The following is an 11,668-nucleotide window of genomic DNA, read 5'->3' as shown; positions in this document are numbered from 1 at the left end:
CATCGCAGTCACACCTTGACGATTTAGCCAGCGTATGCCGACCTCTGAAAAATTTGTCTAAAACGCTGGCACACGTCGAATGTGTTATGGATAAGTTGTGTATACGTTAAGAGCACGCTGAAAAACACTGCCATACGTCATAATACGCCTTGTACGTCGTGAAATTTCAAGCATGCTGAAAATTTTATGAGGTACTCGCCCTATGGCTCACACGTTCCGCTACGCTGGGAATAAGTTGTAGGCACGATATGCCATCATTGACAAACGTCGCCACAAGTTCCTTGTAAGTTACTCATAAGTCGAAACACGTCGAGGTAATGTTTAGCATACCCAAAACTTATTTTCTCCGTCAAGGCACATTTTCTTTTTTTCTCCTTGGCTCCAGAAGGCACGTGATGAAATATCTGAAGTTGTTGTTGTTGTTGTTGTTGTTGTTTTTTTATTTTTAAAGTCTATCACGAATTTTAAAATATATTCGGACATTTGCTTTTAAGTTTCGATGTCGACGTGACAATATCCTCAAACAGAAAATATTCACAGAGGAGGAACTAAGAATAAGACGAGCAAACTGAAGAGGCAATCGGAAGTGACATAACAGCACGTGACGAAATATCGGAAGTTGGTGTTGTTTTTTTTTTTTTTTAAACGCTGCCAATACGCCATTATACGGTAGCTGTAAATTTGAAACACGTTCAGTAAGTTCTGTGGTCGTCCGGAAGACGTCAATCAAATACGTCTACATACGTCAATATGCGTTGGAGGTACGTTGCACATATGTTCAAAGCACGTTACTCATAGGTTAGAAATAAGTTTCGGGTATGCTAAACATTACCTCGACGTGTTTCGACTTATGAGTAACTTCCAAGTAACGTGTGTCAACGTGTGCCAACGATCGCATAACGTGCCTCGACGTGTGTCAACGATCGTGTAACGTGCCTACAACACGTTACTCATAGGTTATAAATAAGTTTTGGGTACGCTAATCATTACCTCGACGTGTTTCGACTTTTGAGTAACTTACAAGTAACGTGTGTCAACGATCGCATAACGTGCCTACAACTTATTCCCAATGTAGGCGGAACGTGTGAGCCATACGCCGGCATACGTCGTAAAATTTCAAGCATGCTAAAATTTGCGGACAACCGCAAAGTACAACGATTAAAGCCAGCGTACTACGACGTATGGCAGTGTTTTTCAGCGTGCTCTTAACGTATACACAACTTACCCATAACGTATTCGACGTGTGCCAGCGTTTTAGAAAAATTTTTAATAAAGCGGCATATGCTGGCTAAATCGTCAATGTGTGACAGCCCCTTTACACCGGATCGGTTACACGATTATTATTTATAAATAAACCCCCGTGTTTGTATGTGTGTATATGTGTATGTGTGTGTGTATTTGTGTGTGTATGGATGTGTGTATGTGTGTGTGTGTGTGTGTGTGTGTGTGTGTATGTGTGTGGCGCCAGTCTGTTAAGTAGAACTGTTAAGTGCTTTTCGCTCACTGCACATCGCCTGCATTTCTTTTATTCGGATGACTCAGCTCTTTGTGTGCTCCCCTCCCCGATTATTGTTTATAAATAAACCCCCGTGTTAAATGTACCAGCTCGTTTTCTGTGCTTTTTTCATTGACCGAGCACGGTGCGTATTGAGAATTAGTGAGGCCGATTGGCCCGGTAAGTTGTGATTGGGTCCGGTACGGCTCTGGTAACTTCCGCTCGGTTCCGCCGGATTGGTTACGCGATTATTGTAAATAAATAAACCCCCGTGTTTGTGTGTGTGTGTTTGTGTGTGTGTGTTTGTGTGTGTGTGTTTGTGTGTATGTGTTTGTGTGTGTGTATGTGTGTGTATATATGTGTATGTGTTTGCATGTATGTGTGTGTATGTAAGTGTAAGTGTATGTGTGTGTATGTGTATGTGTATGTGTGTGCGTGTATATATGTGTGTGTGTGCGTGTGTTCATCTATATATTTTTTTCAATTAGTTTTTCTCTGCAAGTGCTTGGCCAAACCATGTGAAACTTTAAACATTGGAGGGACTCCCAATGGAGAATATGTCATTGATAACTCTGATATCGTTAAAAATATGGTTTGGCAGCCATGTTGGATAAAAGGACTTAAAAATTGTGGATATTTTCTCTGAAACCGCTCAACGAAAATAATTGAAACTTGGCAGATGTCATCAACTCCCCATGGGGTATGTAGGGTGATAACGATGATGGCATCAATGAAGTGATATTCCAGCCATATTTGGTTGAATCAAATTCCTTATCCGAAAAATTTGAAACTTCATATGTCTGATGTATGACCAGATGTGTGAAGAATAAAATGTATGACGTCATCGGTCACATAGTCTGACAAGAAGATATGGAAAGAAAAAAAATATTCTCCAGAACGACTTAGACTGATGGGAAGCTTCATACAAATGATGAACTAGCCACGGGGAATATAGTTTGAATTTGAATTTTCATTCTTATCTTTATTGACCCAATTTAACCGAAATGTGCACTAACAACACTACCTCCCCTATATTCATGCTGCTTTTCCCACCTACCATGTTCTCTTCCCTCACTGCACACTGCCTCCTCCACTCACTGCCTCACACCTGATGTTCCCTCCCGTTCCCTCGTGCTGCCTTCCCCTTCCTTCATGCAACTTTCCCCCTCTCGCGCTGCTCCCCCCATGCTGCTCACCTCATGCTGCTCTCCCCCCTTTGCACTGCCTACCCTCCCGTTGAGCTGCCTTTCCCTTCCCTCGCGCTGCCTTCCTCTTCCTTCGCACAGCTTTTTCCCTCTTGCACCTCCCCCCCCCCCAACTCACGCTGCTCTCCACCATTTGCGCTGCTTACCCTCCTCTCAAGCTGGCTTCGCCTCAAACACACTTTGAGACCTCAGAGGGCTCCATTCCACTTTTTGTAACTCACATGTTGAGGTAATTTCATAGAAATACATTTTAAGGTAATATATCAGGGCTGATGATGTTGTATAAATTTATGTTATAGATTTAAGCAGTTAAAGATGAGACAGGTTTAAAAAAAGAAAGACGTGAGGAAAAACAATCCAGGGACTATTTATTTATCTATAAATATATATAAACAGATGTTTGGTACAACAGAACTTCAATATGGATACAAACAAACACGACATAATAGTGACCGAAGCTTTTCGTGCTGCACTCTTCAGGGTAAAAATCGCAGCAAGTGAAGGAGGAAGTGAAGGCGCGTGCTTTATACGCAGGTCTCAATAAGGTAGACGCTGACTGGTTCAACCGTAATGACATCCACGGTTAATCCGAACGCCAATTGGTCGGCTCATCATCTTCAACTCGAGCTCCCATTGGCTGGAGCAGAGTTCGTCGATGATTGACGTTTGCAACCGCATCCTGGAGAGAGGGGGGATGGGTTTCCCCTAAGGTCCATTCATCATTTGTTAACGTACATTGCTCCCAGCCAATGGGAGCTCGAGTTGAAGATGATGAGCCGACCAATGGGTGTTCGGATTAACCGTGACATCATTACGGTTAAACCAATCAGTGTCTACCATATTGAGACGAGCGTATAAAGCACGCGCCTTCACTTGCTGCGATTTTTACCCTGAAGAGTGCAGCACGAAAAGCTTCGGTCACTATTATGTCATGTTTGTTTCTATTTATTATATATATTAAAATGATCTGATATTTTAATAATAGGAATTTACAGAATCTAAATTTTTGAACCTTGGATGAGAAAATAGCCCTGGGATTCTCAGATTTGCTGAGAAGAGACACGTGTAGTTCTCTGGGGATGTCTCCAGCAGCAGGAATCTTGTATATCCCTGGCCCTTTACTCCGCAGTTCACCAAGATGAGAATACTGCAGCTCCTCAAGCAGGAAGAGTCCAAAACCTTGGGCAAAGGCACCTTCAATCTGGAAAAAACCCCCGACAGATCCAGTGAACTGGAAGCAACATACCAAAGAAAATATAGTATCTCCAAACTCTGAGAAAACAGCTTTGTTAGGCCTCATTGTTGTGTTAAGGAATCACTGGTTAGATGTCAGAGTTCTGCTGCCAAGCACCATAAATGTCATAATCACAAGGAGTGCCTCCCGTCGGTTTAATCAAAAGAGAGCATGTTGTACTTCACAAACATACTTTCGTATCAGATAGGTCCGTCAACACAGTCAGTCGAGGCCAGAGGTGTAAAATCCCCCAGAATGGCTGAAACGATGTTAGAATATTCTATGGTTAGAATAATTACAACTTAAGAAACCCAAGGGATTGTTCAAATGAAGCCGAACCTGGTTGTTCTTCGCTTGCGAGCGGAGGCATAAGGCGGGAAGAGGTTTCTTATATTTAAAATGCTTTGAAACCAACAAGCAAATACCAACTGTCTGTTGCTGATGACAATATTAACAGAGGGTGAGGGAGGGAGGGAGAAAAAGAGGGGGGGGGAGAAGAGAGAACAGCGTGACTGAGGAGGGGGAGAGGAGGGGAAGGGAAGGCAGCATGAGTGGAAGGGAAGGGAGCATTAGGGGAAGGGAAGGAAGCATGAGGGGAAGGGAAGGCAGCATGAGGGGAAGGGAAGGCAGCATCAGTGGAAGGGAATGCAGCATCAGGGGAAGGAAATTCAGCATCAGGGGAAGGGAATTCAGCATCAGGGGAAGGGAAGACAGTGTGAGGGGAAGCGAAGGCAGCGTGAGAGGAAGGAAAGGCAGCGTGATAGGAAGGCAAGCTACATGAGGGGAATGGAAGGCTGCGTACCAGGGAATTCAGGAAGCATGCGCCGGAGCAGCATGTCGCTGCATCCATTTTCCACCAGCACTGCAGGGGCCTCTGTATGGCCATCCCCCAGGCAGATGCCTGGCCCATCCCCATTCCTTGAGATGCCAATCAACCTGCTGCAACCACGAGGCAAGGGTTGGCCCATTGGTCTCCTCCACTGACGAGGCTCCCTCGCTGAGAGAATCTCGTCAGCAGGATCAGCATCAGGAAAAACGAGCCACATGTCCATACAGCTGCAGCTGATGCTCATGGACTATGCAGGTAACAAATCTCCTCTGAGTCTCTCTTTGCCATCGCTCGTTAGACACAAAGTCTGACCAGCAACTGAATGAGTTAAGTCTCTGTCTCAGATCTTTGGTCAGATTCCAAGTTCCACATCGGAAGAGCAAGACTGGAAGGACCAAGGACTTAAAGACTTGGACTTTTGTCCTCCAACATAGGTACTGACAGTGCTATGCCCCATGATCCAGTGAATCCATTACTCCTGAGACCCAACCCAGATGTCTCTCGACATCTGGCTCAACATGCAGATACATGAATATCACTGCCAATGTAAGTGATCACTGTATGACCTCAACATCCTCACCCCAAACAGAAACAGACAAGATATCAGCATTTAAGATGTCATTAAAAGATTGGATCTTCATTTTCACCAAGGAAATTTGTAATCCCAGTGGCTCCGACGCCTCATTCAACGCCTTGAGGGCCCATTAAGGATATCCAGCATCTTCGCAAAGATGATTGCATCATCTGCAAAATCAAGGTTCGATATCTTCACATTCGCAAGCAATGCAATGCAGCTTCATCTCTCCGACATCCTCCCTAGAATCCAGTCAAGACAAGCTCTGAAAAGTGTGGGGGTCAGTGCACACCCTTGACAAACTTCAGCAACAACAGGAAATAAGTCAGAGATGGAACCACCACACCTAAGAGCACCCTCAGTCCCAAAGTACCATTCAGAAATCAGATTGATCAGTTTTGGTGGCACCCTACAAAGATCAAGACTCCTCCAGAGGACATCCTGATTCACTGAATCAAATGCTTTGCAGAGATCAACATAGGCTGTAAGCAGCCCCTGCCAAAACTCTCATCTGCATTCAGTGAGGACCCGAACAGCAAAGATACGATCAACCCTTTATCTCTTTGGTGTAAAGCCTGACTGCTCTGGACGCTGATGCTCAAGTCGATGGTGGTGAACCCTCCAAGGAATTATCCAAGCAAAGACCTTGCACGGCATTGAGAGCAGCGTCACCCCTCGATAATTGTTGCAGTCCTGGCAATCACCATTCCCTTTCCAGGCAGGAAAAAAAGGCCCCTCTTGCAGTCAGTTGGAATGATGCCTGTGCTCCAGAGCACAGAACTGTGTGCAATGGCAGGAGAGCAGCATTTCCACCAGCCTTGAGAAGTTCAGCATGGATGCCACAGATCCCAGGAGCTTTAAAGCCCAGTCACACCTTGACGTTTTTGCCAGCTTATGCCGATTTTTGAAAAAATTGTCTAAAACGCTGGCACACGTCGAATACGTTATGGGTAAGTTTTGGAAACATTGAGAGCACGCTGAAAAACACTGCCATACATCGTAGTACACTGGCTTTCATCGTTGTACTTTGCGGTTGTCCTCAAATTTTAGCATGCTTGAAATTTTACGACTTATGCCAGTGTATGACTCACAAGTTCCGCTATGCTGGCCATAAGTTGTAGGCACGTTATGCGATCGTTGACACATGTCGGCACACGTTACTTGTAAGTTAATCATCAGTCGAAACACGTCGACGTAATGTTTAGCATACCCGAAACCACTTTCTAACCTATGAGTAACATGTTGTAGGCACGTTACGCGATCGTAGACACACGTCCACACACGTTACTTGTAAGTTACTCATAAGTCGAAACACGTCAATGTAATGGTTAGCGTCAGTGGTCCAGACTCCCTGGTTTTGTTTTGTTTTTTTCTTCGGCATGACGGTGATGTTGATACTTCGATTACTAGTGCGGTTATGATTTAAATCGTTGAGCGGCAGCCTATTAATTATATTATAACCGCACTAGAAATCGAAGTGTCAACATCACCATCATACCGAAGAAAAAAAACCAAAAAAAAAAAACCAGGGAGTCTGGAACACTGACGCTAACCATTACCTCGACGTGTTTCGACTGATGAGTAACTTACAAGTAACTTTTGTCGACGTGTGCCAACGATCGCATATCGTGCATACAACTTATTCTCATCGCATGCGGAACGTGTGAGGCATACGGCAAGTATGTCGTAAAAATTTTTATACGTTTAAAATTTCAAGACGTATTCCACTTATTACGATGTATGATAGCGTACTTTAACGTTCTATTCACGTATACCAAACTTACCTATACCGTATTCGACGTGCGCCAGCGTTTTAGACGCATTTTTCAGAGGTCGGCATATGCTGGCAAGATCGCTAAGGTGTGCCTGCGATGTTGACACTTCCATTTCTCTGCCGGTTATGATTTGAATCATTGTGCGACAGCCTTTTAATAGGCTACGCCACGTGATCGTCGGCGATATGTGCAGCGCGCTATGCATAAGTTAGACTATCGTTGAACATAGGTTGTGAACGCCGACAACAGGCAAAGCATTCTTTGGTATAAGTTATCTATAAGACAACGAAACGTTCTGTGTCCGTTACTAATATGTTATGCATACGACCAACTCGTTATGAATACGTCCGAATCTTGAAAAAAAAACATCAAAAGTTCAGCGTAAGCCAGCGTTTTACATACATTTTGATACGTTGCCATTGCTGGCGAATACGTCAAGGTGTGACTGGGCCTTTACCCCCTCTCAACTTGCTCACCACAGCCTGTCATTCTTCAAACAAAGACTGTTGTTTGGAGTGTCAAACAAAGGCTGTCATTCCACTGTTGATTGGAGGGTCATAAATAGAGGTTAGTTTCACCCTTGACATCCAACACAACAGCTGGTGGGTCAGCCTGGCACAGCCGCTCAAAGTAACAGGTCCAGGGGGTCTTCACTTTGGACTCCTCTGTCAAAAGTCCACCTCCCTCCGCTATAACTGCAGTACACCGAGAGAAAGGCTTGGAGGAACGTAACCCACCAATTTCTCTGCAAGCAGAACGAGAAGCACTTGACCACAGGTGATGCTCCATGTCTCTACAGATTCCGCATACATCGGCCTCCTTGTCCACCCTCATTGAATGTGTAGTTTTATGCCTCAACTCCCTGAAAATCTCAGCTCTGCTTTAAGCCTGGCCCTGCGTCCCTGGTCAATGGTATTGTGTTATTTGGGATACAAAATTCTTCTTTGCCATACAGTGAATTCAAAGTCATCCACTGGCAACATCAAAGATGGAAGTCTTGAAGGCACTCCACAACTCTTCAGCATTCCCAAAACCACCAAAATCTGCACTGAACCTGATGACAACCTCCTCAGCTTCCCTCTCATCCTTGAGCTTGCCAACATCCAGCCTAGGCTGTGATGGTTCCATTCTCTCAGATTTAAGCTGAAACTTCAGAGTTGCGACAACAAGCATGTGGTCAGCATTGAGGAAATGAGCACTCTGGTAGACCCTGCAGTTCTGCATCATCCACCAGTGACCATCAACAAGCACATTGTCAATTTATTTTGCCACATCACCAGCATTGGAATACCAAGTCCAGCGATGAGCCTGTGGGCACTGAAACCATGAACCAGCCACCCGATGACCACAACTTCTTGTAAAGTCAAGTAACTTAGTGCTATTCTGGTTCACAGTTCCAGACCCATGTCTCATAACCAACCCATGTGTCATAACCATCTCTGTCAGTGTCAGTTGATATATTGAAATCCCCCAAGAACAGAAGAACATCCTGCCTGGGGCACTGATCAACCAGGTTTTGAGCACTGCAAGGAATGCGTCCTTCACGGTGAGATCACTCACTGAAGTCGGAGCATGTACAGAGACCACGGAAATGACACCCAAGGTGTGACGAATCTTTCATCTCATAATACACTCGTTATCCGGTGTTACCTCAGTTATCATGGGAGTCAGCTTAGTGGACACAGCGGCAACTCCTTGGGCATGGTAACCATCAGAGCAACCAGACCAACAGTTGGTGGAATCACCCGGTCTCCAAACCTGCAACAAATGTTGCAAAACCGATGTTCAAATGAGCTTAGATGATAACATCAACAGGTGCTCATCCTCTCTTTGGGATAGGAAATTCCAGGCACCCACCCGTAGGGACCACCTTAGGTTAACCAGAGACCGCTGTGTGGTGGACGACACCTCAGCATCACCCGACCACACACCACCGCAATCTGACCCAGGAAGGTTACCCCGTGCTTTTCCTTCTGTCATCAAAGAACAGGGTTCCCAGAGGCTTTGGCCAAATCCTGTTATCCAGTGAGCTGCTCTGCAAAGGGTAGCAGCACAGGAGGTACTCCCGCGGCATGGGTTTTCAGGTTTCTTTGCGTTTATGGGTTTTGCAGAAGGAAGTGTTTTACGATGGCTGGAATGCAAATCCTGCCACCAACCTCCAAAAAAAAGAGTAACCCAACTGCAGGAAGTCTGCAGACACAGTTGGGTACGAGATATGGATGGCCGTTGGCTCAAGTAGCTCCTCCGCCCTTTGACAGGTTTTGTTATTAATCCTGCTGGGTGTCCATTTCCATACACCCTCCTCACCAAGAAACCTGGTGGGGGAGATGGTTTAGTCGCCGATAATCCGACCATGAAACAGGTTAGTCCAGGTTTTCATGGTACCTGCAGCAAGTCAAAGATCTCATCTCACCTGCACTGACATTCTTTCATATGTCAAGTCCATTATCTAAATTGGTATCAAATAACAAAAAAATTTCGATCTTCAAACTAATTTCTCATATCAGGAAGAAATTGAACTCTTGTCACAAAAAGTTGTATATCCCTCTGATTATATGGACTCGTTTGAGAGGTTCAAAGAAACAAAGCTCCCCTCCAAAGAAAGTATTTTTTGGCTACCAAGTCAAGGCTCGTGTTAGAGCGAATACACAGACACATAACAAAGGAGGAGACAAAAGGGGCGGGACAGGGAAGCACAAAATAGTGGGGAACAAAGACAATCGGATATCTGTGAAAGGGAGAGGGATGGGGCGGGGTGGACGGGGTAAACAAGATGGTACTACAGGGACTTTCAGGAAGGAAAACAGGGAATATGAAGGAGGTGTGTTTTCGTTGGATTAACGGGGGTCGTAAAGATAAAAGTTTTGGATGGGGGAAGATATGAGAGGTTTGTGAGCAGCTCTTTTGAAGACCTGGAGGGAGAAGTGGGATTGAAGAGTGTGTGGGAGTTCATTCCAAAGGTGGGATAAAAGAGGAATGAAAGAGTGATGGTGAGCAGTGATTCGTGATTTTGCTAGTTTTACCAGAAGGGGGTTTTTGGCGGATTTTGAGTGTCCGGAGGAAATATAGGGGGGGAAAGATCACAGACAAAGCATGGGGGGGGGCACAAGACCAGAGAGGAGACAGTCGAAGACAGAAAGACCACCGACTTGCCTCTGGTCAGAGAGTGAGACACCCAGACTCATCTTCATTGCGGGAGATAGCAATGATCCTAAAAGCCTTGGTTTCCTCATTGCATGTACAGTTTTATGCCTCAACTCCCTGAACAGCTCAGCTCTGCATTAAGCCTGGCCCTCTTTCTAAAAAGTTTCTTCACCAAGTTGAATAAAACTCATATAACTGATAAAGAATATACCAAAGCTGGAAATGTTTGGAAGAAGTTTGAAACAAAAAAAATATTGGGGAATGTCAAGATTTGTGTCTCAAGACTGATGTGCTCTTATTGGCTGATATGTTTGAGGCTTTCAGAGCAGTCTATCATGATAAATATTCATATGGATTAGTCCCCACTCCTTATTACACAGCTCCAGGATTAGCTTGGAATGCTCTTCTAAAGATGACAAAACAACAGTTGGAATTAATTGGTGATATAGATATGCTTTTGATGATAGAGAAGGCCAAATGAGGTGGAATATCAAGTCTGTTCTAATAGATATGCTAAAGCAAACAACAAATATCTTCCTCACGATGATGCTCCAAAAGATAGTTCTTACTTGATGTATTATAATGACAACAATTTGTATGGATGGGCTATGTCTCAATCCTCAGGCAATGTCTCAATATTTACCACATGGAAAACTCAAATGGGTTGAAGAGAAACATTATGAAAGAGTTTTAGAAAACATCGTTATCTCTTCTCAAAAGGAATTAGACAAAGCAGAAGTTGGGTATTGTTTTGGGTTGATTTGAAATATCTAGAAGAACTCCACAACAAACACAATGACCGACCATATTCTCCTGATAAGGTAAGTCCAGCTGTTAAAAGAATGGCTCAGCTGTTATCAACAATCATTTCTCACTTCAGGCAAACCAACAGAAAAATTACTCACGACGTTATATGATAAAGACAATTATGTTATACATCAAAGGAATTTGAGACAATATTTATCTGCTGGGTTGAGAGTAAAGAAAATTCATGGAATTTTAAGGTTTAGACAAAGTTATTGGTTAAAGACCTATATTGATTTCAATAAGGGAAAGAGAACAGAAGTAAAAATAGATTTTGAGAAGGACTTTTACAAAGTAATGAACAACACTGTGGAAAGACTATGGAAAATGTAAGCAATCAACAAAACATAAAACTTCCTACATCTTGGAAACAGGCATCGAGATTAATTAATAAACCCAGTTTTCAAAGAGTGAAGGTGTTTTCTGAAAACTATTGTGCTATTCATATTCATGGAGAGAGCAGCATTGAAATGGATAAACCCATTTATTTCAGAACATCAATTCCTGACTCCTCAAAATTGTGAATGTATGACGACTTCTATAACTCGAAAGGCACTCGGTAGAGCGCATACCTTTGCCCTATAATCCCTGTTCAATGAGAACATATC

General features: G+C 43.9%; 1 protein-coding gene across 5 annotated transcripts in view; it reads right to left on the bottom strand.

Moving 5' to 3' along the window:
- LOC147025695 (xanthine dehydrogenase/oxidase-like) overlaps positions 1 to 11,668 on the bottom strand; it is a 400,539-nt gene that overhangs the window by 45,958 nt on the left and 342,913 nt on the right. For 3 of the 5 annotated variants that reach the window (XM_085880369.1, XM_085880370.1, XM_085880372.1), the window contains one exon: positions 3,713 to 3,901. In XM_085880369.1, the coding sequence (XP_085736495.1) occupies positions 3,713 to 3,901 (189 nt within the window). Of the gene's footprint in view, positions 1 to 3,712; positions 3,902 to 8,714; positions 8,871 to 11,668 lie in introns of those variants that run through there. The other 2 variants (XR_015057977.1, XM_085880373.1) reach the window with 2 other exon arrangements.

The sequence above is a fragment of the Eptatretus burgeri genome, chromosome 5 (genome assembly GCF_056783735.1).
Source record: "Eptatretus burgeri isolate ZD-2024b chromosome 5, Ebu_testis_v1, whole genome shotgun sequence".
In the NCBI taxonomy this organism is placed as follows: Eukaryota; Metazoa; Chordata; class Myxini; order Myxiniformes; family Myxinidae; genus Eptatretus; species Eptatretus burgeri.
The sequence above is the reverse complement of the archived record's forward strand: the minus strand, read 5'-3'. Positions and strand labels throughout refer to the sequence as shown.